At 32.8% G+C, this 11,761-nt stretch overlaps 1 protein-coding gene across 1 annotated transcript; it reads left to right on the forward strand.

Annotated features, from left to right (window-relative positions):
- Positions 1 to 337: 337 nt before the first annotated feature.
- LOC115961062 (probable disease resistance protein At5g66900) lies at positions 338 to 9,992 on the forward strand. The gene is made up of 8 exons (XM_031080109.1): positions 338 to 454; positions 547 to 571; positions 2,649 to 2,842; positions 3,266 to 3,479; positions 4,594 to 4,684; positions 5,196 to 5,407; positions 5,490 to 5,611; positions 9,765 to 9,992. The coding sequence occupies exons 1-8, from the start codon at positions 338 to 340 to the stop codon at positions 9,990 to 9,992; spliced, it is 1,203 nt and encodes a 400-aa protein (XP_030935969.1).
- Positions 9,993 to 11,761: the final 1,769 nt, after the last annotated feature.

Here is an 11,761-nt window from a genome sequence, read left to right on the forward strand (position 1 = left end):
TAACACGATTAAATGAAATACTTGGTCACCGAGAAGAGGAAACAAAGAGCTTGATCGAAGATATGAGGAAGGCCAAGGAGCTCATTGGCATGTTGGACAACCAAGAGTTGGACTACCCTTCACAAGCCTCTTTTGGGAGAGAACTTGCAGAGTTGGATGAGTCCGTTGTGACATTCTTTCAGCTTCATATCTCAGCTCAGAACAGAAGGGATATATTGCAGATTTTGGAGAAGCAGAATTTTCTTTGCAAGCGAATGGAGTCGCTAGCGATTAAAAGTGGGGCAACGTGTGTGGTCCCTCCACCCCGGATTTTACTGTCGGGATGGATCTGCCATTGATGGTGTTGAAGATGCAGCTGCTGAATGAGAAGAGGCAGCAGATTCTACTGACTGCCCCTGGAGGATGCGGAAAGACCACACTGGTGAAAATGCTTGGTCATGACCAGGAAATAAAGGTATTTGATCTCTCTCTTCTTTTTTGTGTATGTAATTTTATATGCATAATTGGCATGTGTTTGCATATTCTTAAAGCTATTTATTGTGCTAGTATGTGGATCTTAGTAAACTGTTAGGTACCACCTAAAACAAAATACGTATAGAAGTCTGTTAAAATGCTATATAAACAAGAGTGCTACACATTTTTTTTTTTTTTTAAATCAGATGAGAAAGAAGTACAATGCTGTGTTATGGTTTAATGAACACCTGACACACTCAAGCATTACGACTAGCAATAAAATACTCAATAATCTTAAGCTACAATTAATCGATTATATCGCAACTACTGCATTACGACTAGCAGTAAAATACTCAATAATCTTAAGGTACAATCGTTTATATCACAACTAGCAATTTTTTCAAACCCAATTTTTTCTACCACACAATCAAAAACACCAAGAAACGTATCTAAAAAAATTAATAAAACTTAACAAAACTACAATTCAAAATAATAATAAAAAGAAAGGGAAAAATAAAAGATTGTAACTCTTTTTCCTTTTAAAAAAACCAAGGGTACAATTCCAAAGGGGAAAAAAGTAGAGAATTGTTTTTGAAAAAGAAGAAGTGTTGTGTTAATTTTGCTATAATCTAATGTTACATCTAATCCAACATGTGAAAAATGAAGAGATAAATAAATAATTAGAAGCACAAAATTGAATTTGTTTTCTTAAAAATCTCAAAGAATACACTAACAAGATAAGGAAGATAAAGGACAATATAAAATATTAGTAAACGCTTAAAGTAATTGCTGAAGCATCTAAGAACATCGTATAAAAAAGACATAACAATCCATTACTAATTTTTTAAACAAAATATTTACAAACAGTGAAAGTAAACTGCACAAAAATTATTGTCTTCAACTACACTAACTGTTCTTAATTAGCTTATCCAAATTTTTTTTTCAAATAAATTAAAACCTGAAAACAACACAAAATTTTACATATTATAATATGATTTTCCTCAAATAAGATCAACAACAAGCACCATTCATTAAAAGTATTTAGTGTTGTAAAGAAAATGATAAAAAAAAAATACTTGTATTAGGGAACACATATGAATTAGTCAATAATATTCATCAATCTAAGGTAAAGATGCAAGAAAAATAAAAAATTTCAACCAAAAAAAAAATGAAAAAAAAAAAGTTGAGAGAGGAATATATATAGACAACATTTTGATTTTGATTTTTCATTGATTTATTATTTAGTTATAATATCAAAATTAAAGTAGATGAATATGTAAAGTTAAAACCATCTAAAATGAATTTGTAAAGCAAATATTATTTTCTATTTAATATTGTAAAAAAAAAAATTAGAGGTAAAAATAAATATGAAAAAGACTAATCGTGTGATCAATGATGTAGCAGATGAGGTGGCTTAACAAGAACATAGTAACAATAAATACTACACTTTAGCTTTTATATATATACATATATATATATATATATAGATGGGTAATTGGAATAAATGGGATTGCAATGTGATCACACATGAAGAATTGAATTTCTGCAAGTGAAATTAAACAACGATTCATAAAAATTAAAAAAGTAAAGGTGAAAGTTTAGTCTGGTTTCTCAAAAAAAAAAAAAAAAAAAAAAAAAGAGTAAAGGTGAAATTAAACTACAGTTTGAAACAAATTTATGTCTCATTAGGTAAGATATGATAGGCCTTTGCTAATTATGTTCATTATTTTGTGTTAAGTGTTAACCCTCTTGACAATCATGAAGCACTGTTCTTGGAACATTTCATCCTCTGCATTTATTGCCTTAGAAGCGTAGTAACAAAGAAAATGTAACATACATACACACACCTCTTAATCTTAGCCGCGATTGAAATTGTGTGTAATTCACTTCATCTGCCCACCATTATTGTCCATGTTTTCAGTTTACTATGTTATAAGAAATGAAATGTGCCTCAATGGCAACTTTCTAACTGGATTGTTTTTGGGTAGGAAAATTTTAGGACAATATTTTTTTTGTCCCCGTTTCTTAAAATTTCAACCTGATGGTCATTGTGCGAAGACTATACCAATATATAAGTGATCAGGTGCCCGAGTTCCAAAGTGATGAAGATGCAATCAACTAGCTACGGGAAGGGCTGACCAAAATTGGATCAAATCCTATATTATTGATCTTGGATGATGTTTGGTCTGGATCAGAATTCCGTCTTAAGAAGTTTATGTTTGATATTCCAAATTACAATATTCTGGTGACCTCAAGAACTGCACTTCCAGGATTTAGCTTTACATATTACTTAAATCCGTTAAATGATGACCATGCAACGATGCTGCTTCATCATTCAGCATCTCTGCAACATGAGAGTTCTAACATTCCTGTTGAAGCCATCAACAAGGTGCTTTGTTAATCTTGCATAAATATTCGGATGAAAAGTGCTTAATTTTATTTATACTTATCACCATTGGTTAAGGTATGTATATGCATATGAATGAAGAAATACTATCAGGTTTTGGTCTTTGATGAGTACATGATACCGTATGTACCCTATTCCCAACCAAAAAAAAAAAAAAAAAAAAAAACATATGCATTTGCCAAAATCATGCTTTCATACTTATACATACATTTGAGCTTGCTTGTTTTGTTTTGAACCAATTGTTCCCAAAACTTGAGTGAAAAAGGAGAAAAATAAGAAGGTCCCTACTGGCCTTGTTTCATATTTCCAAACAAATCATGTGGTTTGAGTTTCTATAGCATTGGCCAATATTACCCCTGTAGCCTCCAAACTATGATTGATTTTATTTGGTTTCTTAAATTGCAGATAGTGAGAGGTTGTGGTGGGTTCCCACTGGCGCTCGAAGTGATTGGTAGATTACTCGATGAGAACCCTGTTGAGGCCTGGTGCAGTATAGCTAAGAATTGGTCTAATAGTCATTATATTTTCAATTCTAGTTCTGATTTGCTTGATTGTCTTCGAAAAAGCCTAGAATTTTCAGATCACAAGGTCATCTTCAAAGAACGTTTCATGGATCTAGGTTCATTTCCTGAAGACCAAAGGATAGGGGTGTCAATGTTTGACCCAACCCGCGAACACGACACGAATCCGACACGGGTTTTTTCGGGTTAGGGTTGGACCTTAATGGGTTTGGGTCATAAATGGGTCGACTCGAAAGCGACACGATAAGAAACGTGTCATAAGTGGGTCAACCCGCATAACACGCAATAGACACGTTTGACACGCCAATTTATTTGTGTCAACCCGAAATGACCCACTTAACACAACTCGTTTAACTCATTTAACAAATAAATATTTATTTTATTTTAGATTTGTCAAATACCTTTTATATCCAACATATATTTTAAATTTAAAAAGAAAAGTGAGTAATTACAAAAATTTACAAGAGATATAATTGGAAATTGAAATTTTACAGACCCTAGAACTACTAATACTTTATTTTTTATTTTTTTTTGGCATAGAACTTGCACAAATAAAATTGGATGAGCTTGTGGAAGATGTTATGAATTTGAACATCAACAAAGAATCTATGGATGATAATCGTGGTCATAGTCAGGATTAGTCTATTGTTTACTCAAATTCTTTAAATATTGATACTTAGCATTTGACGAGTTCCAAGGATATTATATATATATATATATATTTTAACTATGTTATTTTATTTTTGTTAAACTTAGTTATTTTGAATTTGGGTTGAAGTGTATGCACTTCTTTTAGAGTGTAAAGAACTTATTTTCTAGATGAATATTATATTTTTGTTGAACTATATTATTTTGAATGTGAGTTGAAGACTTGAAGTGTATGCATTGCTTTTTGGGATGTAAAAAAAATTATTTCTAGATGGATGTTATATTTAATATTATGCAGGTTGAAATGAGTTGTGTTACATTCGTGTCAACCCAACACGACTCGTTTATTAAGCGTGTCAGATGGGTTGGGTCAGGTCAACCCGTCTTATTAACAGGTCGGGTTAGGGTTGAAGAATCATGACACGATTATTAAATGGGTCGGGTTAGGGTTGAGCCATTTAGTCGAATACCCCTACCTTGACACGACACGAACCCAACACGCTAACCCGAATTGACACCCCTACCAAAGGATCCCTGTTTCTGCCCTTATTGATATGTGGGCAGAATTACATAAACTAGATGAAGTTGGCAACAATGCCATTCACAATTTACATAAAATCACCACCCGGAATCTGGCTAATCTTGTGAGGAAAAGGTATACTGACTCTTTATTTCTATGGTCTGATATTCTTGTAGCCTCTTTCTTCATGTAACCATTGCTAGTTGCTAGATATAATTAGCAATAACTCTATACACAGCCTTAGGCACAAATTATTTTAATGTCCTGTAAGTTATAGATTAATTAACTTCTTATGGCAACAACGTTTTCTGTCTATTTGGATACTGCTTATGGCTGAAATCTGAAAACTGAAAACACTGCAGCATAATAATTTTTAAATGTGTAAATAGTACTGTGAGACCCAGGTTAGAAGTTATATTTGCTGAAAGAGGTACTTGTAGATCCTGTGAACAGTGCACGGGATCCACCCAAGAAAACGCAAATGTGGATAGCAACGCAAACTACGTTGCTATCCAAACCTACTCTTTATCATAGATTATTTAAGATATACTTTTTACATTTGAAGAAAGAAATTTTTATTTTTTTATGAACCATTTGAAGAAATAATTTGAAACTTTTCCAACTTATAATTTTTGCCAATCACCAGGAAAGATGCAGGTGAGATCAACAAATATTACAATGAAGACTATGTCACACAACATGATCTTCTTAGAGAGCTAGCTATATTTGAAAGCTGCCAAGGGCCAAAAAGACAAAGGCAAAGATTGATTATGGACATAAGTAGAAACACTCTACCAAGTTGGTGCACAAAACAGGCTCAGCAACCCATCAATGCCCGCTTGTTATTAATCTTAACTGGTTTGTTTATGTTTCCCTCTATCACACATGCACACAATACATGTTGAGTGCCCTCTCACATCGTTTATAATACTTTTTGCAGATGAATCATTCTCGTCAACTTGGTGCAACATTCAAGCACCCAAAGTTGAGGTTCTAGTTCTGAACTTCCAAACAAATAATTACAGCTTACCTGCGTTTGTGGATAAAATGGATAATCTCAAGGTTTTGATCATCACCAATTATGGTTTCTTTCCTACTGAATTAAGAAATTTTCAACTACTCAATTCTCTACCCAATTTAAAGACAATCAGATTGGAGAAGGCTTCAATCCCTTCCCTTTGCAATGCCCCTATATTGTTGAAGAGTTTGAAGAAAATATCCTTGTTCATGTGTAATATTGCTCAGGCTTTTGGGAATTGTACTATCCAAGTTTCAGATGCATTGCCAAATCTAATGGAGATAAACATTGACTATTGTAATGATCTTGTGGAATCACTACAAGAAAAATGCCTATTAGCGACTAAGAACTTTTGACAGACCCAAAAAGCCCTCTCAAAAAATCTTATTTGCAAAGGCAAAATAAAGCCCTCTCAAATACTTGGTAAAATGTGAAATATTTTTTACTAACAAGAAAAGCTGTCGCAATTATGTGTTATAGCCATCACAAATACTAATATTTTGGAGGGAAATTTTCCCTCCATATTATTTGCGAGGGACAATTAAAAATCTCTTTGTAGAAAGTGTATTATTTGTGACGGTAAAAAAAAACTGTCACTAATACTAAATTATTTGTGAGGGTTAAAATTGACCTTCACAAATAATCATTAAAAATGTCAAAAATTTTGGAGGGAAATATTCCTACCAAATTATTTCCGAGGGACAATAAAAATCCCTTGTAAAAAGTTTATTTTTTGTGTGGGTTAAAAATATGCCCTTATTAACACTAAATTATTTGAGAGGGTCACAATTGACCTTCGCAAAAAATCATTAAAATATTAATTTTTTTTGGAGATAAAAGTTATTCTAAAATTCAAAGAAAAATAAAAAGAAACGTATAAACATAGAGCACTTTGTATTCTTTAGGTGAACTTTTTGTTTAAAAAACCTTTTATATACATCATATATAAGAAATGTTTGTCTTTATTTTCTAAACAATTGTACCCATAAAAAAATGATAGCACTTTCAACTTCAAAATGGTAGCCTAAAATTCAAGAATTTCAGCCTTTTGTACTCTCTCTCTCTCACAAAATGAATAAAAATTTATTCCCATTAAAATAATGCATAAAAGATGAGTTTATAGATCAAATGGTAAATTACATCCGATTGGCATGAAAATTGGCATGCATGTTAAGAATATATAGAACATGTAATCCAATGGTTGGATTTTCAAAATATGAATTCAATAATAAGTTATTTGGTGATGCAACATTCTTTTGAGTTACATCACATGTAACTTGAATCCAACCCTATATTTCTTAATTCGATGTGAATTTTAATAAATCTACCATTAAATTACGATTTCTTCATATATTTTTCATTCTTACAAAATTTTAAAGTGATCAAAGATTAATAGTCATGTCATCAATCAATTGTCTAGATTCAAGTTTTAGTAGTTTAAAATAATGCATAAAATATAAGTTTATAAATCAAATGGTAAATTACATTCGATTGGCATGAAAATTGGCATGCAAGTTAAGACCATATAGAACATGTAATCCAATGGTTGAATTTTTAAAATATGAATTTAATAATAAGTTATTGGGTGGTGTAATATTTTTTAGAATTACATCAAGTGTAACTTGAACCTAACCCTATATTTCTTAATTCGATGTGAATTTTGACAAATCTACCGTTAGATTGCAATTTCTTCATATATTTTTCATGCTTACAAAATTTCAAAGTGATCAAAAATTAATAGCCATGTCATCAATCAATTGTTTAGATTCAAGTTTTAGTAGTTTAAAACAATGCATAAAATATGAGTTTAGAGATCAAATGGTAAATTACATCCGATTGACATGAAAATTGGCGTGCATGTTAAGACCATATAGAACATGTAATCCAATGGTTGGATTTTCAAAATATGAATTCAATAATAAGTTATTGGTGGTGTAACATTTTTTAGAGTTACATCAGGTATAACTTGAACCCAATTCTATATTTCTTAATTCGATGTGAATTTTGACAAATCTACCGTTAGATTACATTATTTTCATACATTTTTTATGGTTATAAAATTTGAAGGTAATAAAAAATTAATAGGTATGTCAACAATCAATTGTCTAAATTCAAGTTTTTATAGTTTAAAATAATGCATAAAAGATGAGTTTATATAATAAATGGTAAATTACATCCGATTAGCATGAAAATTGGCATGCATGTTAAAAACATATAGAAAATGTAATTTTATGATTGGATTTCCAAAATATGATTTCAATAATAAGTTACTAGGTGGTTAGATTTCAAATCCAATGGTTAGATTTCAAATCTAAGTATGACACGTGATGGACATGTGTTGTGTACCTATATGACTATATATATTCTCTTAATCTGACCATCCAGTTGGTCTCAAATTTCACCAACATCAATATGTCACCATACTCTTCAATCCTAATGATCAAGATTTGAATATGAATTTCACCAAATCCAGTGTTATTGGGACCATCTATTAAGTTTGATCGGATTTGACCAACTTTGACCACGCATTTCTCTAAATCTAATAATTTGATTATTATCATAATTTACTAGAATTAACCTTTCATTATATTCTTCAAATCTAACGGTTAGATTTCAAATCTAAGTATAGCGCATGATAGACATGTGCTTTGTACTTGTATGGTTATGTTTACTCAATCTGACTATCCAATTGTCTAGTGTGTCACCATACTCTTCAATTCTATTGATTAAGATTTGAATATGAATTTCACCAAGTCTAATGGTCTCAAGATCATTTTTTTAATGGTCATGTCAGCATTTAGTATGAAAACAATGGACTCTGTTTGTCATGTAAGCAATTTTCATTAGTGTACCAGAGATTATTTCGGTTTGATCAAATAAATGAAATATTTCAGTACCGATTAAAACTAGTGTACCATTTCGGGATTACCGCTAATTTTATATATGTATATATAAAAATAATTATATAACTATTTATTTACTTATTTATAAGTTCTTTAGTCAAAATCCATATAATTTATTAAAAATATTTACAATTATAAGTCTATATCTTAAATAATATGCTAAACTTTAGTTAAAAACTTAAAATGTTAGCTCATTTTAATAATAATAATAGATAGTTTATCTATTCAATAAATACTCAATAGATAGTTTTTTTTAGTTTATTTATTTAATAAATAATAATACAATAATAATAATAGTATTTGTGGTGCACAACACGTTATCAATTTGACAGATGGTAAAAAATTTCAAAAAAAAGTTGAATAAACACTCCATTAAACTTCAGTACTTCACATGAGTGTAGTGATGTTGTCACTTGTCAAGGGCACACTTAACCAAATGCTGTTCACTGCTCAAATATAGATAGATATAAGGAGTTAGGTAGTTGAGGACGAAAATGAAAAGTTAAAGAACAGAGGTGTTAGGAAGAAAATTTCCCCCCAAATTTTTTTTTCCTTTCCCGCACAAAATTCTCCAAAAAAATTTTCCCACTTACATTTTCATTTCCCACACAAAAGTTTCATTTCTCACACAAAGTTTTTACTCACAAAACTCTCTCATTTTCTCTCTATCTCTCACACGGCCTCTCACATTCACACAACGCGCACACACACACACAACCCCGCCGGCGTCGACCAGCAGAGCCCAGCCCAGCCCAGCGACGACGCCGACGAGGCTGAGCCCAGCCATCGACTCCTCTCCTCCTCGATCTCTCTCTCCCTCACTAGAAGATCCTTTCTCCTTTTCTCCCTCTCTCTCATTACCACCCCCATACCCATTCATTTTTCCTCACCATACCCATACCCATACCCATTCCGATTTTGCTTGGTAAGTTATTTATTTGATTTTTTGTTTTTGATTATTGTGAAATTTTGGGTTTGGATTTGGATACTTAACATTTAGGTTATTTATTTAATTTTCAGTTTTGATTTTTGTGAAATTTGGGTTTGGATTTTGTGGTGTAATATGTAGATACTTTATTTAATTTTTATTTTATGATTTTTATGAAATTTGGGTTTGGATTTGGTGAAGTAATTTAATTTTTGTGATGCATATTTTTGGACGAGCCCAGCCATCAACCACTCCCTTATTGAAAGTTTACTTCATAATTCTTCTTCCTTATCAAGATCTGTGTCAAACACATTACAAATACACACAATTAATGCTTTAGTCAATTGGGTTTTTCTGGTTTTACAGAGAGAAATGGCATCTGGGGATGATGGCACTGAGAGATGGTGCGTGGTGATAGGAGGTCGTGGTTTTGCTGCTCGTCATTTGGTTGAAAAGCTCATCTCATATAACATGTTCCTCGTCCGAATTGCAGATATGGGTCCCACCATTAACCTTGACCCTCATGAGGAGAATGGAACTCTCAGCCAAGCCTTGCGCTCTGCTCAAGCTGTTTATGTTTCCATGGATCTTTGAAACGAGGCCCAAGTTCTCAAAGGTTTGCTCATCCCTTCCAACTGTTTGAAAAAATGCCTAGCTGAAAATTTTTCTGCATAAGTTTTGAATTTTGTTGTTGTTGTTGTTGTTTTTTTTTTTTTGTTTTAATAATGATAATAAACAGCATTCTTCGATGAGTTCTTCGATGAACGATTACCAGCTACATTATTCGGTCAATGTGGAAGGTACAGAGTGCTAGGCGCGGGATGGGTATCTAGCCTATTGGCTTTTTTGATGTTCCTTTGTACTTTGTTAAATCTTTCTTTGTTTTGGGTATTTGGATTTGTTTGTCTTATTATGTTGTGGTTTGTTTATGATCTATTATAGGGACCAAGAATGTTGTTGATGCTTGTATTGAGCTTAAAGTGAAGAGACTGATCTATACTAGCTCTCCTGGGGTTCATGGCATTTTGGATGCGGATGAATCAGTGCCCTACCCGGCTAAGGTACTCACTTCACTTTAAAAGTGTTGAGTTTGTTGTTGTTGCTACTAACCCATGAATGGCAACAAAAATTTTGCCAAAAAATATTAAATCTATTACTTATATTAGAATAAGTCTAAAAAAAATAAAAATTAAAAGCTTTCAATTTTTGTGTTTAGGCATGAGAGAGTGAGGGAGCTGAGCAAACGGTACGGATGGGACAAGAAAGGAGCAATGAAGGTGTTAGGAGAATGGTCGGATCGCATGGGTTTGTGGGCCATGCCCGTATAATTGGACTCATGTCATTTTGACTTTCGAGTTCCTCAACTTTTGTCTACATTTTTCATGTGCAAAGGATAAGTTTTTGCAAAGAACTTGTTAAATTTCGTGTTATAATTATGGCCATTAGGTGGTCCTCCAAAAGCCTGGCCTGCAAAATTGCCAAGTTGGCAATCTAATAATAGTTGGATCTTGTTACCAATAGAAAGGAATTATTTTAATTATGGAGATTCAAATGACAAATTGAGAATCCTGGTACTCTAGAGATGTTAGATGTATATTTGGGTTTATAGTATTGTAGATTGGGATTGATTATTTTTACTTTGTCAAGGCTGATGTGCTTTGTCTAGTGTAGGGCTGTCCAAACATATCTGATGACCCGACCCATCGGAGACACGATCGGAACTAATTCGAAACCAGCCGACCCGACCTACTCCAGTGGTTGGCAGCAGATTTTCTCCACCAGAAATCGACTCCGGTGGGTCGGTTTCTGTTTCTCTCCCCAAAAACCTAAAAAAACCCAAACCGACCAGCAAAAAAACCCATAATCTGAAGAAAAACCCAGATTCTGACAAGAAATCCAGATTTCGACGAGAAAATTCCAGATTCTAGCAATAGAAAACCCAGATCTCGGCCAAAAAACCTGGATTCAGGCACTATTTCACGTAGATCTGACAAAATTTTGAGTGAATCTAGCGAAATCTCATCAAATTCGGTGAGATTACCATCGGATCTGGCGAAATCTCATAGATTCCGATGAGATTTTTGCCAGATCTAGGTTTTTTTTCACCTTTTCTCTCAGTTTCCTCGCCCTTTTTTGTCGTTTTCTCAGATCTTTGACTCCGATCGACCTGTTTGTGTACCCATTGAAGTCTGATCCGCCAAACTTGTTTACTCCGGCGGTCAGCAGCATGTGAGTTTTTTTGAAACCCGATTTAGTCGGGTCAATTCCTGGTTAGGTACAAACTCGACTTGTGGACAGCCCTAGTCCAGTGTATAAAAGCATGATTATGAGGGTTGCATCTTGGCTTATACTATATTGTAAGG

This window comes from Quercus lobata, chromosome 9, assembly GCF_001633185.2.
Source record: "Quercus lobata isolate SW786 chromosome 9, ValleyOak3.0 Primary Assembly, whole genome shotgun sequence".
In the NCBI taxonomy this organism is placed as follows: Eukaryota; Viridiplantae; Streptophyta; class Magnoliopsida; order Fagales; family Fagaceae; genus Quercus; species Quercus lobata.